Below are 20,091 nucleotides of genomic sequence, written 5' to 3' on the forward strand. Positions count from 1 at the left end.
AAGGCTTCGATCGACAGTGTGAAGTGAAGACCTGAACCAGCGTACTGAGGGGAGACCAGTTACAAAGCTCTATTTAATTTGGAGGCAGATTCTTGGAGACATTTCTGTGTTTCTAAGATGAGGGGTCAAGCCTAGCGCTGTCCCGTGCCAATTGTAGAGGTATTCGTGTTTTGTGTTCTTAAAACCAGAAAGCGGAACTGACATCGATCCTTTTTCGCGTATTAGAGTAACATTGATCAGTCGAGAAATTGAGGAATTTTTGTGCTTCAGCATCATGGACAAAGTGTCAACATTTGAGCAACTTTCAGAGAATTTTTAAAGACTTTTACAAGAAATGTGAGGAAAGTTCAGCGTTTCAGAAGAAGTTCTAAGCAAGAGAAACAAAATGTTGCCAGACAAAGTTGATATTTAGTCAGAAGAGGAAATACATATTATTCTGATCCTTTAATAACTCAGAGAATGTCAAAGAACAAGATTTTAAACGAAAATGGATTATACCATAATGCAAGACTGACATGGTGTAATTTATGTTAGCATGATATTGGAAAGTAACGTTTTTGTTTTTCAACCTTCTAAACAAACTCATATTCATTAGAAATGGTAAATGTGCTTTTCCTTTATATTCATATGATGAATGCATTTGTATGTATTCTATATTAGGTTTATTTCCAGAGGAGAAAGCTTAAAGTAGCAGAATGAATACATTCAAATCAGTTATACATGTTGATGATATGTCGTTTATTACTGTCTCCATGACAACCAAATTACATGGCATTGGCTATTTTGGTAGAATATGTAATACCATAATCGATAATGTCATATATGCAGATTGTGTATAGAAAGATTGAAATGGTATATCTAGATTTATGTATTTGTCTATGTAGGGACTTGGAAGTTTCAACTAGGAAAATTTATATTTTCTAGCAGATAATGTCTTGTGAAGTTATATTTGGGTACAACAACATGACTCTATGTGTACTGGAATTGGTATGTGAATTCAATTCAGTTTTAAACAGAATCTGTGAAATCGTACATAGTGTTGATTACAGAATCAATATTTCCTTTTATCAGGTGACACATAACAAGATTTCTTTTTTAGTTTGTATGGGATTGAAAGAAGTGGTTGTAGTGGTAACAGTTGCCAACAGAGATTTTTTAGAGTGAAATTTTGGTTTTCATATTTTAATGTGGGAATTTATAAAGTTAATTTATTGAAGCATGTTATACATTGATACAGGTAGTATGACAACCAACTTTGTTGTAAGTTTATTTGAAAAGGAAATTGTAGTCCTTTTTGGTAGTGTAACAAGGAAATCTAGACATGAACAACTTTTTTCTTTTTCGTTTGCAAAGAAAGTTGTTTGGTTGCTTAGGTGTTCATGAAAATTAATGTAAATTTGATTATTTGTTAATTGGTGTATGAAGGCATTCAGTATAGATAGCTATGTTTTAAATTTTGGGATTCCTTTGGAATTTTGGATAAAGTATATACCTGTAAGTCCAGGTTGAGAATAAGAAGAGATTAGAGAAGTAAATGTTCAGTAAAATCTTCACATTTAGGGGCCGGAATGTAAGATACTAATCTCTGTTTTGTGAGGACATTTTTTGTTTCAGTTGACGATCGGAGTATGACGTCATAAGCGATGTTTTTTTTGGTTGAATTTTTGGTCTGCCGAGTGGGGGCGTAACAATTTAGCTGCAAATGATTCTCAAATTTGGGAAAAGTCATCCTTCTGATTGCGATCAATATTTAGTATTTCCAGACAAGCCCAATGTTGTTGAATCGCCTTTTGTGAACGGTATCGCATCATGCTTGAAATTGTCGCTATTTATTGAAGTGCAGTCAGTCCGATTGGTTGGTTATACGCTACATATGTTATTTCGACTGTATTATTACTTTCACGGTCTGATATTACTTTTTGTATTTTTACACCTATTGAAAGAACAATTCTTTTCATTCCTGTTGTTTATGGCTTATGATTTATGTAAGGAATGTGAATCTTTGTGAAAGATGAAGTATGAAATAAGAACAAAATGAAAGATAAACTAAACAAATTTTGAAGCCTTAAATTAGACACATCTTTCATAGCATAGTATCTTTACTAAAATTATAATGGTTTATTTTTTGACTAACTACCAAATGAAAATATCTTGGGGTACCCATCTCAAAAAGGGAACCTTATTTACAAGCATAATGCTTCTAAGGTTTCCTCTTCATCCCTGTAGATTAAGTTAGCATCCTTTGTATTCAAAGACTTGCATGAAATCGTTTTTATTGTTTTAATATTACCTATCTATCGAATATATTTATATGTTTTGTTACCTTGTATATGCGTTACTTAGTAAATTCTTTTCATATGCAGTTAATATGGAAATAAAACCTAAATACAAAATTTAAAAATTATTCACCGGTCAATACCCACAATTATATATATTTTACAAGTAATTCTCCCGATTAATGTATTATTATTTGTATGTATTAATTGTCACCGCATAGTAATCTAGCTGGTTTGGGGCAGAATTTAAGCTCAGTCTGCCAACTCTCAAACTGCTTAAATAATCAGACGGATTAGTTTTGTTAAGAAATGTTCAAAGTGCTAATTGACGAGTTTAAACCAAACAAAGAAGTATATTTTGGGGGTATTCTTTATTGTTCATACTTCTTTGATGTTTACATATTGTACATTCTATAATTATATTCATTAAGACTCACATTTAATATGTGCCTAAACATCCCCTGCTCATATGGTTATATACAAATGTTGACTTAGATTGCATTATCTAACTCTATTAATTAACTTCTACTTCTACTATTTTTTTTAAAACTATAAGCATCCAACCTTACATAATACAATGCTTTCATGTTTATTTTATTATGCATAGTCTATGTCTATATTCAAAACTCATTTGCATATTTCATCGTTCATTTCCTAACACATTATCGTTGACCAATTAATCAACTTGAATTTCACTGCTATAGTGATAATATTATAACAAGAAAAAATATTAATTGATTATTTATTCATTCGTGTCCACTAATGTGGTAATAAAGCTTTCCACCCCCGATAACATACAATAACACTAATAACCAATACAGACAAAAAGTACAGTAGAACATTGTATATTGTCCTACTGATATCAAACCACAATTAACAAGATGAAATATGCATTCGTACTTTAAGGCATACGTGTATATACATGACTCAATCATTTTTCCTTAATGTTTGCAACTGCATCATACACAATATAATTACTAACCTCTTCTTACGATTGCAGGCAGAGGAAACGTATAGGCCTCCCAAGAAATAATAGGTTTATGCATTAGTCATTTAGTCAGTTATATTATTTAGAATTCAGGGTGAGTGTTAGTGTTAGGGGGTTAGGGTTAGGGTTAGGGTGAGGGTTAGGGTGAGGGTAATATACCAGTTGTATGGTGTTCTGTTAAAATAACATTTAGGGTTATATATAGATTTCCTATTAATGCAACATGTAATGTTGGGGCCTCTTTACTATTTTGTGCATTGTGTCGATGTCATGTTATGTTTTTCCAATTTCTTACCGATTTTAAATGTAATTATTTCCTATTTCAATGTCATTCTTTTGATGTCTTTTTATACATGATTTTGATGTAAACGCAATAAGTAAAATCTCACAATGAATTTCCATGTCATTATTGGACGAAATTGAATATAAATATTCATTTAAGAAACTAACCCCATACCCTGACTTTCATGTATTGCCGTGACCTAAGGTCTGCATCTATTGATTGGATTTGTTTTATTTACCAACAACAGCAATAAATTTCATACAATGATTTTACATATACAAGAAGAGAAACTATTGGATGGTAAAAGGGGGCCAGATAATAGCATATGTGATAGTCGAGCCTTAAACAGCTAAACAAAGTATTTTGGTACAAATCAGTTTAGAAAACGTAACAAAACAAAAAATAATGAATTTACTATTACAATCGATACTTAAAAAAAATAAATAAAAAAAAAGTCTTACAATATACAAACTGTTAATGTAAAATATAAATTGTGTACATATGCAAAATTTACCCAAATTTGTTAGACATGACTGTGTAAGGCATGGTATTTCAAAAGGAAATATTTCAACTGATCCCCGGTATCCACAGATTTGGTAGTAACGCGAATAGATATGGTAAATAAAAACGATGGAGCACAGGACAAATAAAAGGAAGCCATGATAGTTCAGGACAATTTTTAGTCATGGTATTCTATGGATACATGATACGAAACGCCCAAGTCCATCAGCATAGTTTTCTTCCAGTCATTAACATACACTTTAATATCTCACGATTAATTTTAAATCATGGTTTCATCCTCACGGAATTAATAATTGATACATGGACTTATACATATGTACTAAATTAAGACAACAAATTTTGTCTCTCAAAATTATGAAATCTTGTTTTTCTTCATAACTCGAAGTCATTGTGATGGACTTGGATCTTTTTTCTTCTCATATATTTAAATCTTAATCAGCACATTAAGACTGTATTTAATGTTTCATTATAGTAATGTTAAAATGCCTAGCACGTTGACAAAATCTTTCTCTATTGCGTCATTCAATTTTTCGTAGTTAGCTCCTTGATCAAGTTTCAGGGTATGAGGGTCGGTAAAATTCGCGTAGCTCTAAGCATCAGTATTACAATCTTGTTAGGTATGAGGGTTGGCAATATCATCGTAGCCCTGATCAACGGTATTAATATCTTGGTAGGTATGAGGGTCGGCAATATCATCGTAGCCCTGATCATCAGTATTAATATCTTTGTAGGGATGAGGGCCGGTTGGAATCTCGTAGCCCTGAGCATCACTATTCAGATCCTGGTAGGTATGGGTGCTAGTATTAAGATGTTGGTAGGTATGGACGTCTGTCTGTGACTGATCAAATACAGGGTTCTTATACTGCGGAGACGAACCGGACTCCTTCCCTATAGACTTAGTAGAGGCTGATTCATTGCTGAAAGTTAATGATATGAAAGCAAAGATAAATTTCATTGACGAAATGCATAATTAAAGGAATTATCAAGTCCCAATAAATAAATATATAGAAAAACACGTGGGAATTGGTATGGTACTTCTGAAATGCATGTCATTAAAATAATAATCCTTTCAAGAGAGTTGCCAGAACATTTTAATAGCGTTATGCTTTAGGATATATACATAGGGTACCAATAAATAGGTACAAATTAACTCTTGTAAACATGACAACTGATATGTGGGAATTAGTACAAAATGTCAGTAACATGTCAGTAACATCATAATTCTTTCAAACATGTTGCCCTGGTTTCCCTTTAGAAAGCGTTTTGCTTCATTATATTTACATTGAATAGCAATTTAAAAAATGAAGAAAGTAATTAAATAAATTTGTAAATGTTCTAAAAATACAATCATACTTCAGCTTGTATTATCATGTCCATACGGTATTAGCCCTATCCCATGGGGAAATACGATGATAATGGACTAATGAGAGGGACAAGATAAGTACAAGGTATCTCTCTAACCTTCTTCGCTTGTAAAAGATGATGATGAGCACTATAACGATAACAATCACAACAATAGCACCAACAGAGCTTCCTACGACAGTTGCTGTTGAACCTGAAGGAACTCCAGTTGAATCTGATTGTGGTGGAGAAGAGGACGATGTGGGAACTAGGATGGTATAGAAAGACAGGAGTTAGACATACCGAGGGAGCATTGTATAGAGTTGATAGATAAATGATAGGTGAATCCGGTACAGTCAAACCTGCTCTAGTGATCACCTGTCTACAAAAACTACATTTTCCTGGCTCCATCAGGTGGTCTTTATAGACATGTTTCACTGTACTAGCATATGATCATAATTGATTGTAATGAATAAGGGCATGTGAATAGACCGGTCACAGTAGGCTGCTTACTAGCACAGCTAGAAATTGATGATTCACATATCGTGCGCTTGCGACAAAGGGTGCGTGCATGTATGTGTTGTGTTATTGTTCACTAAATGGAAAATATATTGATATTGTAATTTTCACTATTTTACTTTCTTCATGTTTCGAAATATATTTTTAGCTGTTTCATTTTTTTAATTTGTTGTTCATGATATTTCAAGCTTTCTAATGGACCGTCATTGAAACGCGTATTTTAAAATTAATTTATTTAAGATGCCAACCTTGTCTTGATGTAAAGGTCAATGCTGGTCCTTGTTCTCCTTCACCGTTGATACCATCTCGTATCGCTGCAATCTGAACAGAGTACGTCGGTCCTGCTTCAAGTCCCTTGACGTTATACATGACCATCTCAGTGGCATTCTCAGCAGACCTCTTCGTATTGGTCACTATGCTAGGAGCTTGTACTTCTTTAGCCAACACGACATTGCTACCTGATCGCACGTATATCTTGTATCCAACAATCGGTCCGTCCCCGGTATCAGAGCTAGGGTCCCATTGTCTCCAACCGATAGCTGCATGGTAGTATCCAAATTCAAGTAGTTCTGGTACACCATTATAACTTGGTAAAACTGCAATGTGTAAAAAACAAACACAGAGAAAGTGGGTGAAAATATAGTACTCATTTATTGTAATTCATTGGTTCCTTCCTCCCCCCTCCGCCCAGAAATTGAAAGGATAAAATGAGCAGCTAAGGAAACCATTAATTGTACCAACAAAGTTTGTACATGGAATTTCAGTATACCACCTGCAATTAATTGTATGATATGGATATGGAACATAATATTTTGCAATTAATATGTGAAATATTTGAAATACTATAACCAAATACGTGCATCCTGAAAAATGATCTGGCTAAAAACCCGTTTACATTTCTGGATAAATCATGAAAGTAGACCAATTTAAAAAACTGAACGTAAATGAAATACAGAGCTGATCAGGTAGTATTAATTAACATGCCTGAAAGGATTTTCGTGTGTTACAAGTACTCGTTCTTAAAATCCATAGATCATTTAAAAACTTGTAGAGTACAACGTGAAAACTATTGCAATAAACTGCTATGGGGGCTGCTTACCAAAGAAATCTCTTGGAGGTAGCGTTACGAAAGCAAACTCGGAGGAACTCTCAGGCACCCCGACAAAGCAGTAAATTGGTTCTTCTGGCCCCATATACTCGTGGATAAATGAATAATTGAGGGTTGTTCCTGATGTATCAGAGCTAATACGAATTATCCAGGGTTCCGTAGTAGACTTTCCTACAGCTGCTTGCATATAATCAGAGGGAAGACTTTGCCCTGATGACGCTGTGAAGGAACAGGAGAAGATCGCCACTCCTGGATTGGTCTTTTCCAATCTCGTCTCAAAACGATCTAAGTTTGGTGAAAGAACACAACAGCATAATAAAACGTGAATGACAGTTCAAAAGACAAGTGGAGAGGAAGAGATAGATAGTACAAGGGAATTACACTTTTTAAACAATTTCCAAAAATGAACTTAAAGGCAATATCCCTAGTCCACTTCATAGCGATCATCCATAAACTTCTTTCGGGTTTTAAAACATGTCATTGCCATGAAGGTGATGATGCTATGTTATTATGAGGGCTGAACAGTGACGGTAAGATCCAAATAAAAATATGTATTCTTCTGTGCTTCAAGTCTGAACGGCATCGTGACATGCTACCTGCTACTCGTCAATGTATCTCTCACCGCAGTTCAACACTTATAAGTGCCCATCTCCTAGACTTACCGCGTTGTAAAACCCAACGATATAGGAACTCTGCTATCCCGTTTTTAACACAAATGCTCAATTCTTCCATGTAGTTTTACCTTTTTACCCCATGAATGCCTACTATAGGCCTACATGTTTTTAGTAACATGATAGATATAAATGTGCCCTAAATATGCACGTGGCTTAAATTCCTTAAATGTATATATTTTGTAATGCTCATGTTCCTACATTATATTAATGAAACAACTTTATTCCGTTTACATGGTTTTTGCAACTTTTCAACTTTTTAATTTATAGCATATATATATAAATATAAAGTACAATAATGCCAGAACGAGACACTGCGTTTAATTTTGTTATTTTTTAACTCTTTTTTACACATTATTTACACACGCTTGTTTCTTTAGATCTTCTGCAGGTGCCCATTTCATTTCATAGAGTTGTGTATGTTTAAAACATGTAAATCCGATATTATCACCATCACATTTTATCTATCAATTTATGTTAATTGTGTTTAAAATGTAAATGTAAAATCTAAATGTTACGAGAAAAGGAAATGAAATGCTTTGTCCATTCTCTCTCTTGTATCTTCTTTTTTCCCAACTCATTCATGTATGTAAATTCGATTTTATTTCATGTATGATGTGCAATATATTTAAGTTTCCATTATTGTTATTGTTAATTTATTCCTTGAACCAATTTGTGATCGTTTCCATATTGAAGTACATGTATTTTTAATTTCTCTTTATTTCTTCATTTGAACTTTGTAATCTTTGTTTGTATCAGTCTCCCGACTGTTTTAACATGGAATTTTGACACAATAAACCGAAATGAATGAATGAATGAATGAATAAGCAGCTCAGAATTATTTCTGAATGTATTTAAAAAAAATGAAAACAGTTTTATTATGGAAGAATCAAATCATGTTAACTTTCACAAATATTTCAGACACCATGCAGGAGACATGTAATTATTCCAATCCCAGTTACCTGTTTGGCATTGATCCCCGGTCCATCTTGGATGACAGGTGGATGACAAACAATCACCAGTCAGAAAGTTACAATCCTCAGCACCACCAGAACAATGACATGTCTTTGAACAAGAGCTGAAACATCCTGAAACTAAACAAAATATATAAAACAGCCTTAGGAAGACATTTCTGATCTTCTATGAAACTAGAATTTAAAACTGTTAGTTAAAAGGGATATCGCATAATATTGGAGACAAGTGTACTGTCATGAGAATAAACAGATACCGAATATTCGAGTATACTATCGCACTTTTGAATAGCAAATCATAATATTAAACAGGTTAAATAATGGATATTAAGATCTTATAGTTATACGGGGATGTCACTTATTGTCAGAATATGTACATAGATTTAAGAAGTGGGTTTGCTAATTTGTTTAATTAATAAAGTGGTATAGGGACCTTAATGCGAGCATTCGTTTCTAAATATCTGTTGTATTTCAATATAAAATATTAATAAAAGTAATCTTACATGTCATACAGTTGGATGGAAACTCGACAGATTCAGTGACATATCCCAAGTCGCACTGCCCTTCAACCTCGTCACAGTATCCAGAATCTTTAAGGCATGGTGTGCCATTCATGCAATTGCATTTTTGTGTACAGTTTGTCCCGAAGTATTCGTTTGGGCAAACAGAAGGAACTAAAATGAGGAAATATGTATATATATATATTTTTTTTTGGATGAAAACAACATAAGTCATGGGCAGCATTTTTAAGCGAATGACATTCCTTTAATATGTACATTTATTTACTATGTCATTACGTTAAAAACAGAAACAAAATGAAGGCAACATGTATTTTGATTCCATGAATTGTTTGTCGGTTTACCGATGGAATGAAATCGCGGCATAGGAATATTCAAAAATAAATTGGCTTTTAAAATCACATCGAAAAGAAGTTGCGTTGGGAAAAAATAGTCAACATGAAAGGTTGGGACTTATCTCGGGTCTTTTTTTATCAATAAAATTTATTCAGCATTGTTATGATCCTTTATATGTCATTTTCAAGTAAAGTAAATGATTGTACCTTGACATGCTGAACCAGACCATCCTGGCGAGCAATCTCCAGAACATTCTCCAGTGACGTCATCACAATCTGCCCTATCAGTACAATGACATTCTTGATGACAATCAGCTCCAAAAATACCATCTGCACATGCTTTAAGACAGAATAGAAGTGATATAACGAGATTTGTGGATCTATTGAGATACTATTTATTTGATTTGCTCCCCAGAACATTTTAATTCGCATTCGACCTAAACATCTTTTCGTTAAAGGTAAAGACCAGTTATGGTCATGCGATTGCATTGTGAAAGAAACGTTGTGGAATCGATTAGAAAAGGTTGATCATCTAGCATCTAGCATCTGCAAGGTTCTGGAATCATCAAAATGATAAGAAATTTGGCCCATTCTTCGTAAAGTTACAAGCACTATACACAGAAAGATGTATATGGGACTACCCTATATATCTCACAGACCATGAGAGAAACAAATTTACCAAATATATGAATTAGTAGGCGGTTTCCCGGCAACTTTTTTATCATCATGTATTAGTCAAAACATATTTTTTCACATGATTGGTAATAAAAGCTTCCATTTCATTTTTTGAAATTGGGGCGTTTCCAATAGTGGTCTTTACCTTTAAAGTAGTACACATGTACCCATTCTGAAATCCTGAAAATTGTTATGCATATACCCTTTCTTCATAATTATTTTCACATGTTGAGGTATTATGATCATTATCTCCAAAGTAAAACCCATCTTAGCGATTTGCACCCTGCAAATAAAAAAAAGTTTCAAATACAATTGTTTTCATAAAGGTTTCTGATTGTTTCACAATGGCAATCTTGACATAAGTCGTTTAAGCACTAACTTTCATTGCAGTAGATGCCTGTATATCCAGCTAAACAGGTGCATCCATAAGGATCAGGTAGACAGATCTGGCTTCCAGAACACTTGTCAAGAGGCTGACCGGGTCCACATTCAAATTCACAGTCCCAGCCAAACTTATGCATCCCACACGCTGCATGAAATGTATATACATATGTACAAAGTGTTTTATTTGTATATAAAACACAAGTTTTAAAAGGGTCCTTTCTCCAATTTCTCGCTGTTTTAATTCACAAGTGTCGACATTTAAAATCCTGTCATTCGACAATAAACACAACTGATCCAAAATTTCGTTACTAATAAATAAATCTATGATTACAATAAATGTAATGTAGAATGAGAAGATATGAGCATGTAACATTACATTTCTAACAATCATTAAAAACGGTCCCAATATTTTGTTCTCCTCTTGCTTTGATTGGAAAAATTGTTTTGAGTATTTATAATCATTGGCAATTAAGAATTGAATTAAACGAATAGTTCCTGACGTGAAAGTCAGGCAAGTGAAAAAGGTTCATTTTCTCACGAAGGTTATGTAAGTAATAAAATAACCTTTGTTTCTTTATTATTATTATATTATTAGTTATTATTACGTTGATCATCATTATTGTCCTCATCATTATCATCACCATCATTAGTCTCATTCTCTTTCCTCTTTTCCTTTTTTTCTTTTCTTTTCCTTTCCTCCATCTTCCTCTGCTTCTTTTTTTTATCTTCTTCTCCTCCCTTTTTTATTTGTAGTGTTTGTGTTATTATTGTTTGGAATTAACATTATAAAACGTTCAGTATCTAATTGTAAAGATTAATTTTAAGGCAAAGAATGTATTGGACATAGAAAAAAAAGGTTCTAATGGATGAATTTTCTTGAGGGATTTTTCGGTTTTACCTTGGAGGCAGTTCTTTCCAGCATGGCCAGGAGGACAAATGCATGTTCCTGAGAGTTCGTGGCATACACCTCCATTATAACAACTGTCACACAAACGGTCGCATAATGGTGGATTCCATCTTCCATAAGGGCACTCTGTTAATACAATGAAACACGAACAACTATGATATATATCCCACACGTACGTTAATCCCGGGGATTGGTGTTATACCCCGTCACACACACTTACACATTTTCGAAGGGGGTGGGGGAAGGGGGGTACAAAATACCCCCAGAATAAGGAAATCAGTCATATCTTTTAAAGTTTTGAAAAGGTTGAAAATCAAAACTTCATTGCTGAGTGTCTTTTGTAAATATTTGTTAGTCCTCGATTAGGCTTTATACTGCAGAAACTGTCATTCAATCATGGAAATTACAACTTTGCATTCATCGATATTCCTTAATCTTTACTGTCGTATTAAAATATATCTGGTCGGGTCGGGTCATTTATTTCTTTCTTGATTTTTTTTTTTTTTTAATGACCATAGCTACAGACCTGAAGGGAAAAAGGTTCCAGTGAATTCATATCCTTGTGACCAATATGCAATGATATATTTTCGATGTGTAAGAAAGACGAAATTCGAACCCTTTACGATGAGTCTTATAAGGCTGAATTGATGTAGTTCCAACGTTCCATCCATGTACGTCACATACACACCGGCGTCTGAGACAGATGCAGATTGGATCGTGTGTGATAGACTGTCAGAACTCATTTCAATAAGTGAATTAGCCCAGTCTACATCATTCAATTTCCGCCATCTTATCCCGTATTCACCTAGCATCCCTGTCGTGCTCATCACACTGAGTGTGATATCGTCTCCAATATGTATAGTCTTTGTAAACCGACCATCACTGGGTTGCAATTGACCTATATAAAATAAAAAGGAAAATCGACAACACCTTACATTCGAATCTTATTTTCTTGATTCAACAAAATTGCGTCATCATGTCTTGCATTCTCTCTTTCTCCCTCTAGCCCCATTTATCCTCCATTATTTTTACATTGTCATCAACTAAAGATTCTTAGAATGAAACAGTAGGGGAAACAAGTTTCAAGCATTAGCATTTATGGTATAAGAGAGTTTCTTGAGCTGTTAACATAATCATTTGCTTTTTATGAATATTTACATTAAGTTGAAATTGTTGTATTACATTTTAAACGTAAACTATTAACGACTAAATTATTAACAACCTTTATACCAAATCAGTATGTGAAAAATTGATTTGTCCCAATTTGTGTCTTTAGAATATTAAAGCCTTATCTTACACATGAATATGTTCAACAAACGCCCTCATTCAATGAGTCCACCTTGCATTCATCAGTTACGAAACACACACACACACACACTTATTTACTAGAGGTATGAATAACTTAGTTGTTAACTGTTTGTGTATATGTACGGGAAGAAAGAAGAATGCCAAGAGGAACAGATGTCATTCTACTGGCTGTCACTGCAGAACATTCGAAAAATCCCAAGCCCTCCGTGGTATCTGGAAGAGTCTGTCTTAATACTACAGACGACACATTATCGCTGACTCCTGGAGCTGTGTAACTATCGGAAGTTATAGCCTCAGTCAGACGGACGAGTCTTCTGGTGGAGAATGTGAGAATCTCTTCATTCTTTGAGCCGAGTAGACAGATAAATGACGCATCCAGCAGTCCTCCGCCGTAGGGTGATGGAGTAGCTGCCAGTAGACGTATAGGAAGGACCTGTCGCGGACCTATGGGAAATCATTATGTTTTGCAAGTAATTAGTGTCCGCCTACATCTTCGTTAGAGGAGAAGTAAGAGGGAATTGTTTCACACTTCAATCTTACATTTCGTATGTTATGATAATGTTTGGTCCTTGTTGATACATACAAATACATTTTCATACATATATTTTCAAACAAAATTGCCTCCACTTCTAAAATCGAATTGTATAACAATTTATGGGAAACCCAATCTAAATGATATATGAGACTTTATGAAGTCACTTTCCCTCGAGTTATCAATCGTAGATAAATCCTAAATAAATAGGAATGTTAAATATGCAGATTATACATTTCAAATGATAAAGTATTTCCATTTTTGCCTCGAAAATACTGTACAAGCATCGATTACAATGAGTGGTGATATTCTGTTTTAAGTGGATACCAACTACGGATTTAAAACAGTGGTTACAAAATATTAGAATGTCATCAATCGATATTGTTCCGTTTGTGGAATTTCAAATGTAATGTAATAAAGTGAAACTGGCATCATTTGAGCATGGACTATCATAAAGGAGTACCCCTGAATACAGATAATAGAAATATAATGACAATACTCACTCGGAGGTTTTTCACATGCGAACCTGAGGTAGGATGTACATCGTCGTTTTCTCCATCCATTATTAACCTGCTGATGAACACATCTTTCATTCTCAAATAGGGTTCCATTACCATCCGACCAAGCAGAAAATCTCGAAAGGTAAAATAGGTTCCAGACAGTAACGTATTATCAAGGTTTTAACAGGAATGTGTTACCTTAAACGGCATACTCATGAAAGGTTGAAAGCGTTATGTTAGCGGTATGATCCAGTTTCACTTAAATTATTTATTATATAATTGAAAAAAATTAATCTAAATAATTATTCCTTTCATTCCTGCATCATTTTAGGCTCCATGAAGTCCGCATAAGAAGAAGAAAAAAATGTAAAGTAGGACAAATTCATTATTTTCTCTTTTTTTATTGGGGGGGGGGTGGGTGCCATCAATCCATCGGAAAATCCCTCTTAAGCTTGATTAATATCAACTTGTTTATCAGATATTCATGTTATTAAAGTTACTTTCCAGTTTCTGCCTATTATATTCTGTCCACAACATAATATGAATAATATAATTTAATAGAAAATAGAACAAATTCATTATCTTCAACATTTTCGTGGGGGGGGGGGGTGCTATCAATCCATTAGAAAAAAACATCCTCTAGTTTGATGAATATCAACTTGTATCTCAGAAAATCATGTTATTAAAGTTGACATATCAGTTTTTTAATTTAATACATACTCATTATTGTCAAGTGGAGTGCCATCAATCCATTGAAACGTGTCCTCTTGATTGATATCATCGAGTCCAAACCAATACGAGTCACCTCCAGCCAGCTCAATGAGAAGCATCTGGCGATTGCGTTAAGAGAATATATCAGAAAGAGACAAATAACCGATGACTATTTCTAGTGTGCCATGATCATGAAAGTGGGATAACTTTATCGATATATCTATAGTCTATAAATAGTTGACATAATATTATGTTATATTTGGCTCATCACATCGATATCATGCTTCTTAACCTTTTACACCCTTTTCCGATTATTCTCACATAACCTAACAGATTTGTCATTCCTCCTTACATTACTTTTATTGTTTCTATTTTATATTGTGTGCACTGTCACACAATTGCTAGATTAAAGCAGTTAAAGTTTTTATCGCGTTTAATTCATAAGTTCCATAATTGGAATTAAACTTCTGAATATCACGATGCGTCCTTACATTGATTTCTTCTGTTTTAGGCTGGGCAAGATCCCCTTCTTGAGCCTGGCAGTACTTTCTAGCAAACGAGTATGACGTCATCGAGGATTGAGAGATATAGTACAGGGTTCCATCAAGGTGACTCCACTTATATTCTGGAACGACTATGTATTGATTAAAACAAGGTGATTGCCATTATTAGACATTCATCGTGTTATAAGAAGAAAGAATTTCAAACCATTACGTTTCATTGCATTTTATCATAGTCATACTGATAGAACACGAGACAAGAGATGAGAAGATCATGGATTCACTTTTCGGCATGGCACTTTAATTTAACCTACTCCTCTCCACCCATGTGTCTTTGGTACCATGTGGTATGCAAACGTCTCCTTTGTTGGGTTTATACTGTTTGCGTCTGTAAAATGACACCTGGCTAGAGTAATCCTCAAAGAGTGGAGAATGTGCACACATTGTATTTATGAACATACCTTGATCGGATGACGGAGATAATAATAAAATGATAAGAGATATTGTGTACGCAGTGCTAAATAAATACCATTATAAGTAGTTTTGTTTACATGCATTTGCAGAAATAGACATGACAATATTTTCAGTAAATTCAGGCAATCACCGGATCGTGTCTCGCATACATGTGACAAACTGATATCAATATTTCCAAAGAGCATCCCTGACCCAAGTTCGGATGCACTTTATTTGTGACAAGATATTCTAGCAGATAAACTTTAACATATGACTTCAAATGACCTTTGACCTTAGCATGTAACCCTTCAGAGCACCGTGAAGGTCCCCCGAGTGCAGCTGTGACCAAAGTTTGGTCATAATAGGATTGACGGTTGCGAAGTTACCTGCCACAAGAGAATTTTGCAGGTACACTTTGTGACGGACGCCGGACGCCATTTGAATCCCTTAGTCTCGCCTCCACCTTCGGTGGAGATGACAATAATAGCAATGATGATATACCATTCTTGTATAGCGCATATCACAATACTATATAATAATATTTATCTCTGCATTTCCAAACGATATTGGATATTATTAGCCCCGTAATTAGTGCCTTGCCAAAGGACTTAAGTGGTGCAGCACGGACTTGAACCCTCCCTTTGTCGCATTTAAGATAAGATGCATAAGAGGTTTTAAAGGCTGTGAAATGGGGCATTTTTTAGAGAGACAGGTCGCTTTGCATTCTCGCATTTTTTCATTATAACGTAATTTTACATGTCAATGTGAGATAAAATCAATACAATTTCGAGTTAAAACTTTCAAAAATATATCTTCTAGCTTAGTATACTAGCATATATGTTTCTTCAGATCATTCCAAACTTTGCAACGATGGAAACCCTGTGGTACCAGATCCACACTCCGGTGACTTATCCACATTGGCAAAACCCACTTATGGGTTGGGGGGGGGGGGGGAGGGGGTTAAACGTTAATTCAAAAAATAGAATTGAAGGTTTCTGCAACTCGACAACAGTGGATTAGCGGCTCTCTTATAAGTTACTATTTAAATTCAATAGACTTTTAAGCAATTGAAAATAGAGAGAGAAAAGAAAAATGAAATGTTGGCTATGAAACAGAAACGACTATACGTGTTAGGTCAAGTGACTTACCCTGATAGCGTTCACATATGAAGGGTCGGTCGAAATCACAAGGAATATCAAGCCATCCCATGTGTGGATCAGAAGATAGAGTGGCACAATCTTCATTACCAGCGTTGTTGGGTTCAGGATCCCTCCATGCTGAATACCTGTGTGTATTGAATTAAGAAGAATGCAAAAAAAACAACATGCAGGAATAAACAGACGGTTATACGAAAGAATGGTTCTATACATCTTATTTTTTTTCTTTGGGGGGGGGGGGGGGGGTTTCCTCTTTTTTTTCTGCATTATATATGAAGATATGAAATCCGAATTCTGATAATTGGATTATAATGACCTTTGTTATATAAGTGCACTGTGTTATATATTGGGTTCAAGCTTGGCTGAAACACCCGTACGAATATACTCTCTCAATCAATAAGTAAACTTCCCCACATCACTTTTCAATATAAATCGAGAAAGAACTCATGAAATTAATTCGAAAAGCGTAGTATGAACTACTGTTTTAACCATATTATTTTGATTGCATATTCAAAAATTGTAATTCTCATGCGGATTTTCTTTTTTTTAATGCACTTGTACAAAATATTTATAAACAAGTGCACTGACATACATCCTCCTTTGAATTACGACATGCAAAATTCACTTTTTGTGTTACTTCCAACTGCAATAATTTCATTATCAAAACATAAGTTAAAGATCAAAGTATAATCTTGAAAACTGTTACGCATACTTGCTTTGTAGACCAACAAATTACACCAATTAATGTTTTTCGAGTTACAATGAAAAATGTGTTGGATTCTTTTATTTTTATTCTTGGGTCTAGGATTTCAACCTACCTGAAAGGACATTTTACAAATCATATAATTACAGAATAATATAAGCAACTTAGAGTAAGGCAGTTATTTCAAAGTAGAAACGATTAAGTATGCATTATAAAGTAATTGAACCTACTGTAAAGGTGTTCCATCGATCCATTTAAATGTGCCTTCTATTGCTTGGTCAGTCAAACCAAAAAATACAAGGCTGTTTAATCCCAAAATCCTGCCATGAAGAAAGGTCTGTTAAGAGGAAAACAGAAATGTCACCTCATAAACATCAGTTGCTTATTTTGTTTTCTCAATTGCTTGACTATAAAGACATATTTGTCGATTTCGTAATGGAAATGAAGAAGAAAAAATATATAGTAAACGAATAAAAATGAAATCAAGCCGAAAAGGCGGTATTTAAAAAATCCCAACTCTCCTGGGCTCAGAGGAATATATTAGAATTAAATATCATTCGTTAATTTGAAGCTGCTGAAAGATACGATGACAGGAATGTTTACGCGTAATGGTCATGTCAATAAAACAATGATAAGAAGTAATATATCAAATAAATAAATTAAACTATTCACAATTCTTTTTTATATCATTGTATAAATTTAAATGAAATAGCGGCGTTGTCAGAGAATAATAGGATTTGAGATATATTGGAAAGCTTCAAACATAAGGATTGGGGATGACTGTGTCTAAATTATGTTTCATTATCTCCGCTATCGACTAAATATCACGCTTTTTGATATTATATAAATATTCATTCACGAGGAACCAGTTGGCCTATTACGTCATATACGTCATTCAATCGCAATATTATGAAAAGGTATTTATTCCCTGTTTCAATAGCTATGTAAACTCCCAAGCTCTGAAATGAAATACTAATATAACAAAAAAAAGGACATAGGTTTCATGATAACAACATTTTGGATATCGCTAGCTGAAAGAAAAGAAGTATACTTAAACATACGTTGATATCGTATGATTTGATGAGTGCTAAATCAGCTCCATGATACTGACAGTAGATCCGTGCATCTGAGTAAGACCGAGCCAGCCATGACGGAGAGATGAAATAATCTAGACCTCCAAATGATGCTTCACTGCTTCCATCATTTACTGTAATATAATATACAATCTATTTGAGAGTGTATCGTGATGAGAAAGACTGTGATTTTAACGGAATTGCGTCGACTATTCTCTGCACAATATATAGACATTTCCCAGATTCTACAGAACCCAATATTGGCATAGCGGTCGACGGTACTTTTGAATGTTCGACTAAAAGGGTTCAGAAATATTTTTTTTTCATTTCTTAAAGATAAATTATATCTGAACTGTTTATTTCGTCGTTGTAGGAATACGAAAGAGTTCAATCGAACAATTGAAGTGACATTTTTTGTAGTGAGAGAAAGCTACGAATACAAAGTTATACGACATCCATACATCCCATGATGGTTTGATAACATTATTGTATTATTATGATGTTATAATAACGGATTTCGTCGAAGGAGTAGCGCAATTTTATTAAAAATATCTAAAAATCATTTTAAAATTCTGCTCCTACGAAACATATTCTAAAGAGAATAGCTGTGCAATCGATTTTTACACTAAAAGAATTCCAAACTTCAACCCTTTATCCGAATGATAACACCGACCCTTGCACAATCCCCAATCTCCAACCCGAATGCCGTATGATCCAACGACATTACGTTTGTTTCAATATAGCTCTAGTCCTGTAGAAGTTATTCAGACCTGGAAAAGTTGATTGGTACAAGTTTTTTCTAGTTGATTTGTGTTCTAGATGGGTATTGAAGTAAATTCAGCTTGGTTGCCAGCTTGGCAACCTTGGGCAACTTTTTTTAAATAGCCATATTAGCATAATCATCTAATTAGCATATGTGCAATATGTAATAATGTTGCTAATCTCATTCCATGAAGCCTGAAAACACGGATAATGTGACTTTTCGAGGGTTTTCTATGACGAGGAATTCCTTTATGACACCAGTTTTTGATTGCAAGTAATCCGATTGTTTTAAATATCATAACTTAGCATATGTACAATTTCATTGTCATTGCTTAACTATAAAGCATAAAAATGGTAAATATATCGTACACATGCTAATTAGCTCGTTATGCTATTTAAAACAATTGCATTACTTACACATAAATTCTGGTGTCATGAATGAATTCCTCGTCATGGACAACCTTTGAAAAGTCACATTAGTCATGTTTTCTGGCTTCCTGGATTAAGATTAGCAACATTATTACACTCTGTACATATATGCTAATTAGATTATTATGCTAATTAGGCTAACTATACTACGTTATACATGGAATATCTACTCGTGAATTAATGATTAGTCTTTTAAAAGTGATTTACAATGTTGCATTGCACCATTTTCAGGCTTTATATAAATAAAAAATGACAATGAAGTCCATACATTGTACATAGGCTATGCTTATTATGCTATTTAAGACAATTATTGCATTACTCAGAAGAAATGAATTCCTCGTCATAGAAAACCCCTGAAAAGTCGTATTAACCATGTTTTCAGGCTTCCTGGATTGAGATTAGCAACATTATTATATATTGCACATATGCTAATGAGATGTTTATGCTAATATGGCTATTAAGAAA

General features: G+C 34.1%; 2 protein-coding genes across 2 annotated transcripts; both read right to left on the reverse strand.

Moving 5' to 3' along the window:
- Positions 1-6,085: 6,085 nt before the first annotated feature.
- On the reverse strand, positions 6,086-9,346 carry LOC105444043. The gene is made up of 4 exons (XM_030992550.1): positions 9,183-9,346; positions 8,671-8,802; positions 7,029-7,322; positions 6,086-6,525 (listed from the first exon to the last, which is right to left on the reverse strand). Exons 1-4 carry the CDS (start codon positions 9,292-9,294, stop codon positions 6,161-6,163), a joined length of 903 nt encoding a protein of 300 aa, XP_030848410.1. The 5' UTR covers positions 9,295-9,346; the 3' UTR covers positions 6,086-6,160.
- A 1,235-nt stretch (positions 9,347-10,581) lies between these two features.
- Positions 10,582-13,901, reverse strand: LOC115927609 (tyrosine-protein kinase receptor Tie-1-like). The gene is made up of 5 exons (XM_030993697.1): positions 13,842-13,901; positions 12,930-13,239; positions 12,115-12,396; positions 11,490-11,624; positions 10,582-10,736 (listed from the first exon to the last, which is right to left on the reverse strand). The coding sequence occupies exons 1-5, from the start codon at positions 13,899-13,901 to the stop codon at positions 10,582-10,584; spliced, it is 942 nt and encodes a 313-aa protein (XP_030849557.1).
- Between the last annotated feature and the right edge of the window lie 6,190 nt (positions 13,902-20,091).

This window comes from Strongylocentrotus purpuratus, unplaced genomic scaffold, assembly GCF_000002235.5.
Source record: "Strongylocentrotus purpuratus isolate Spur 01 unplaced genomic scaffold, Spur_5.0 spur5_scaffold_20, whole genome shotgun sequence".
NCBI classification, from domain to species: Eukaryota; Metazoa; Echinodermata; class Echinoidea; order Camarodonta; family Strongylocentrotidae; genus Strongylocentrotus; species Strongylocentrotus purpuratus.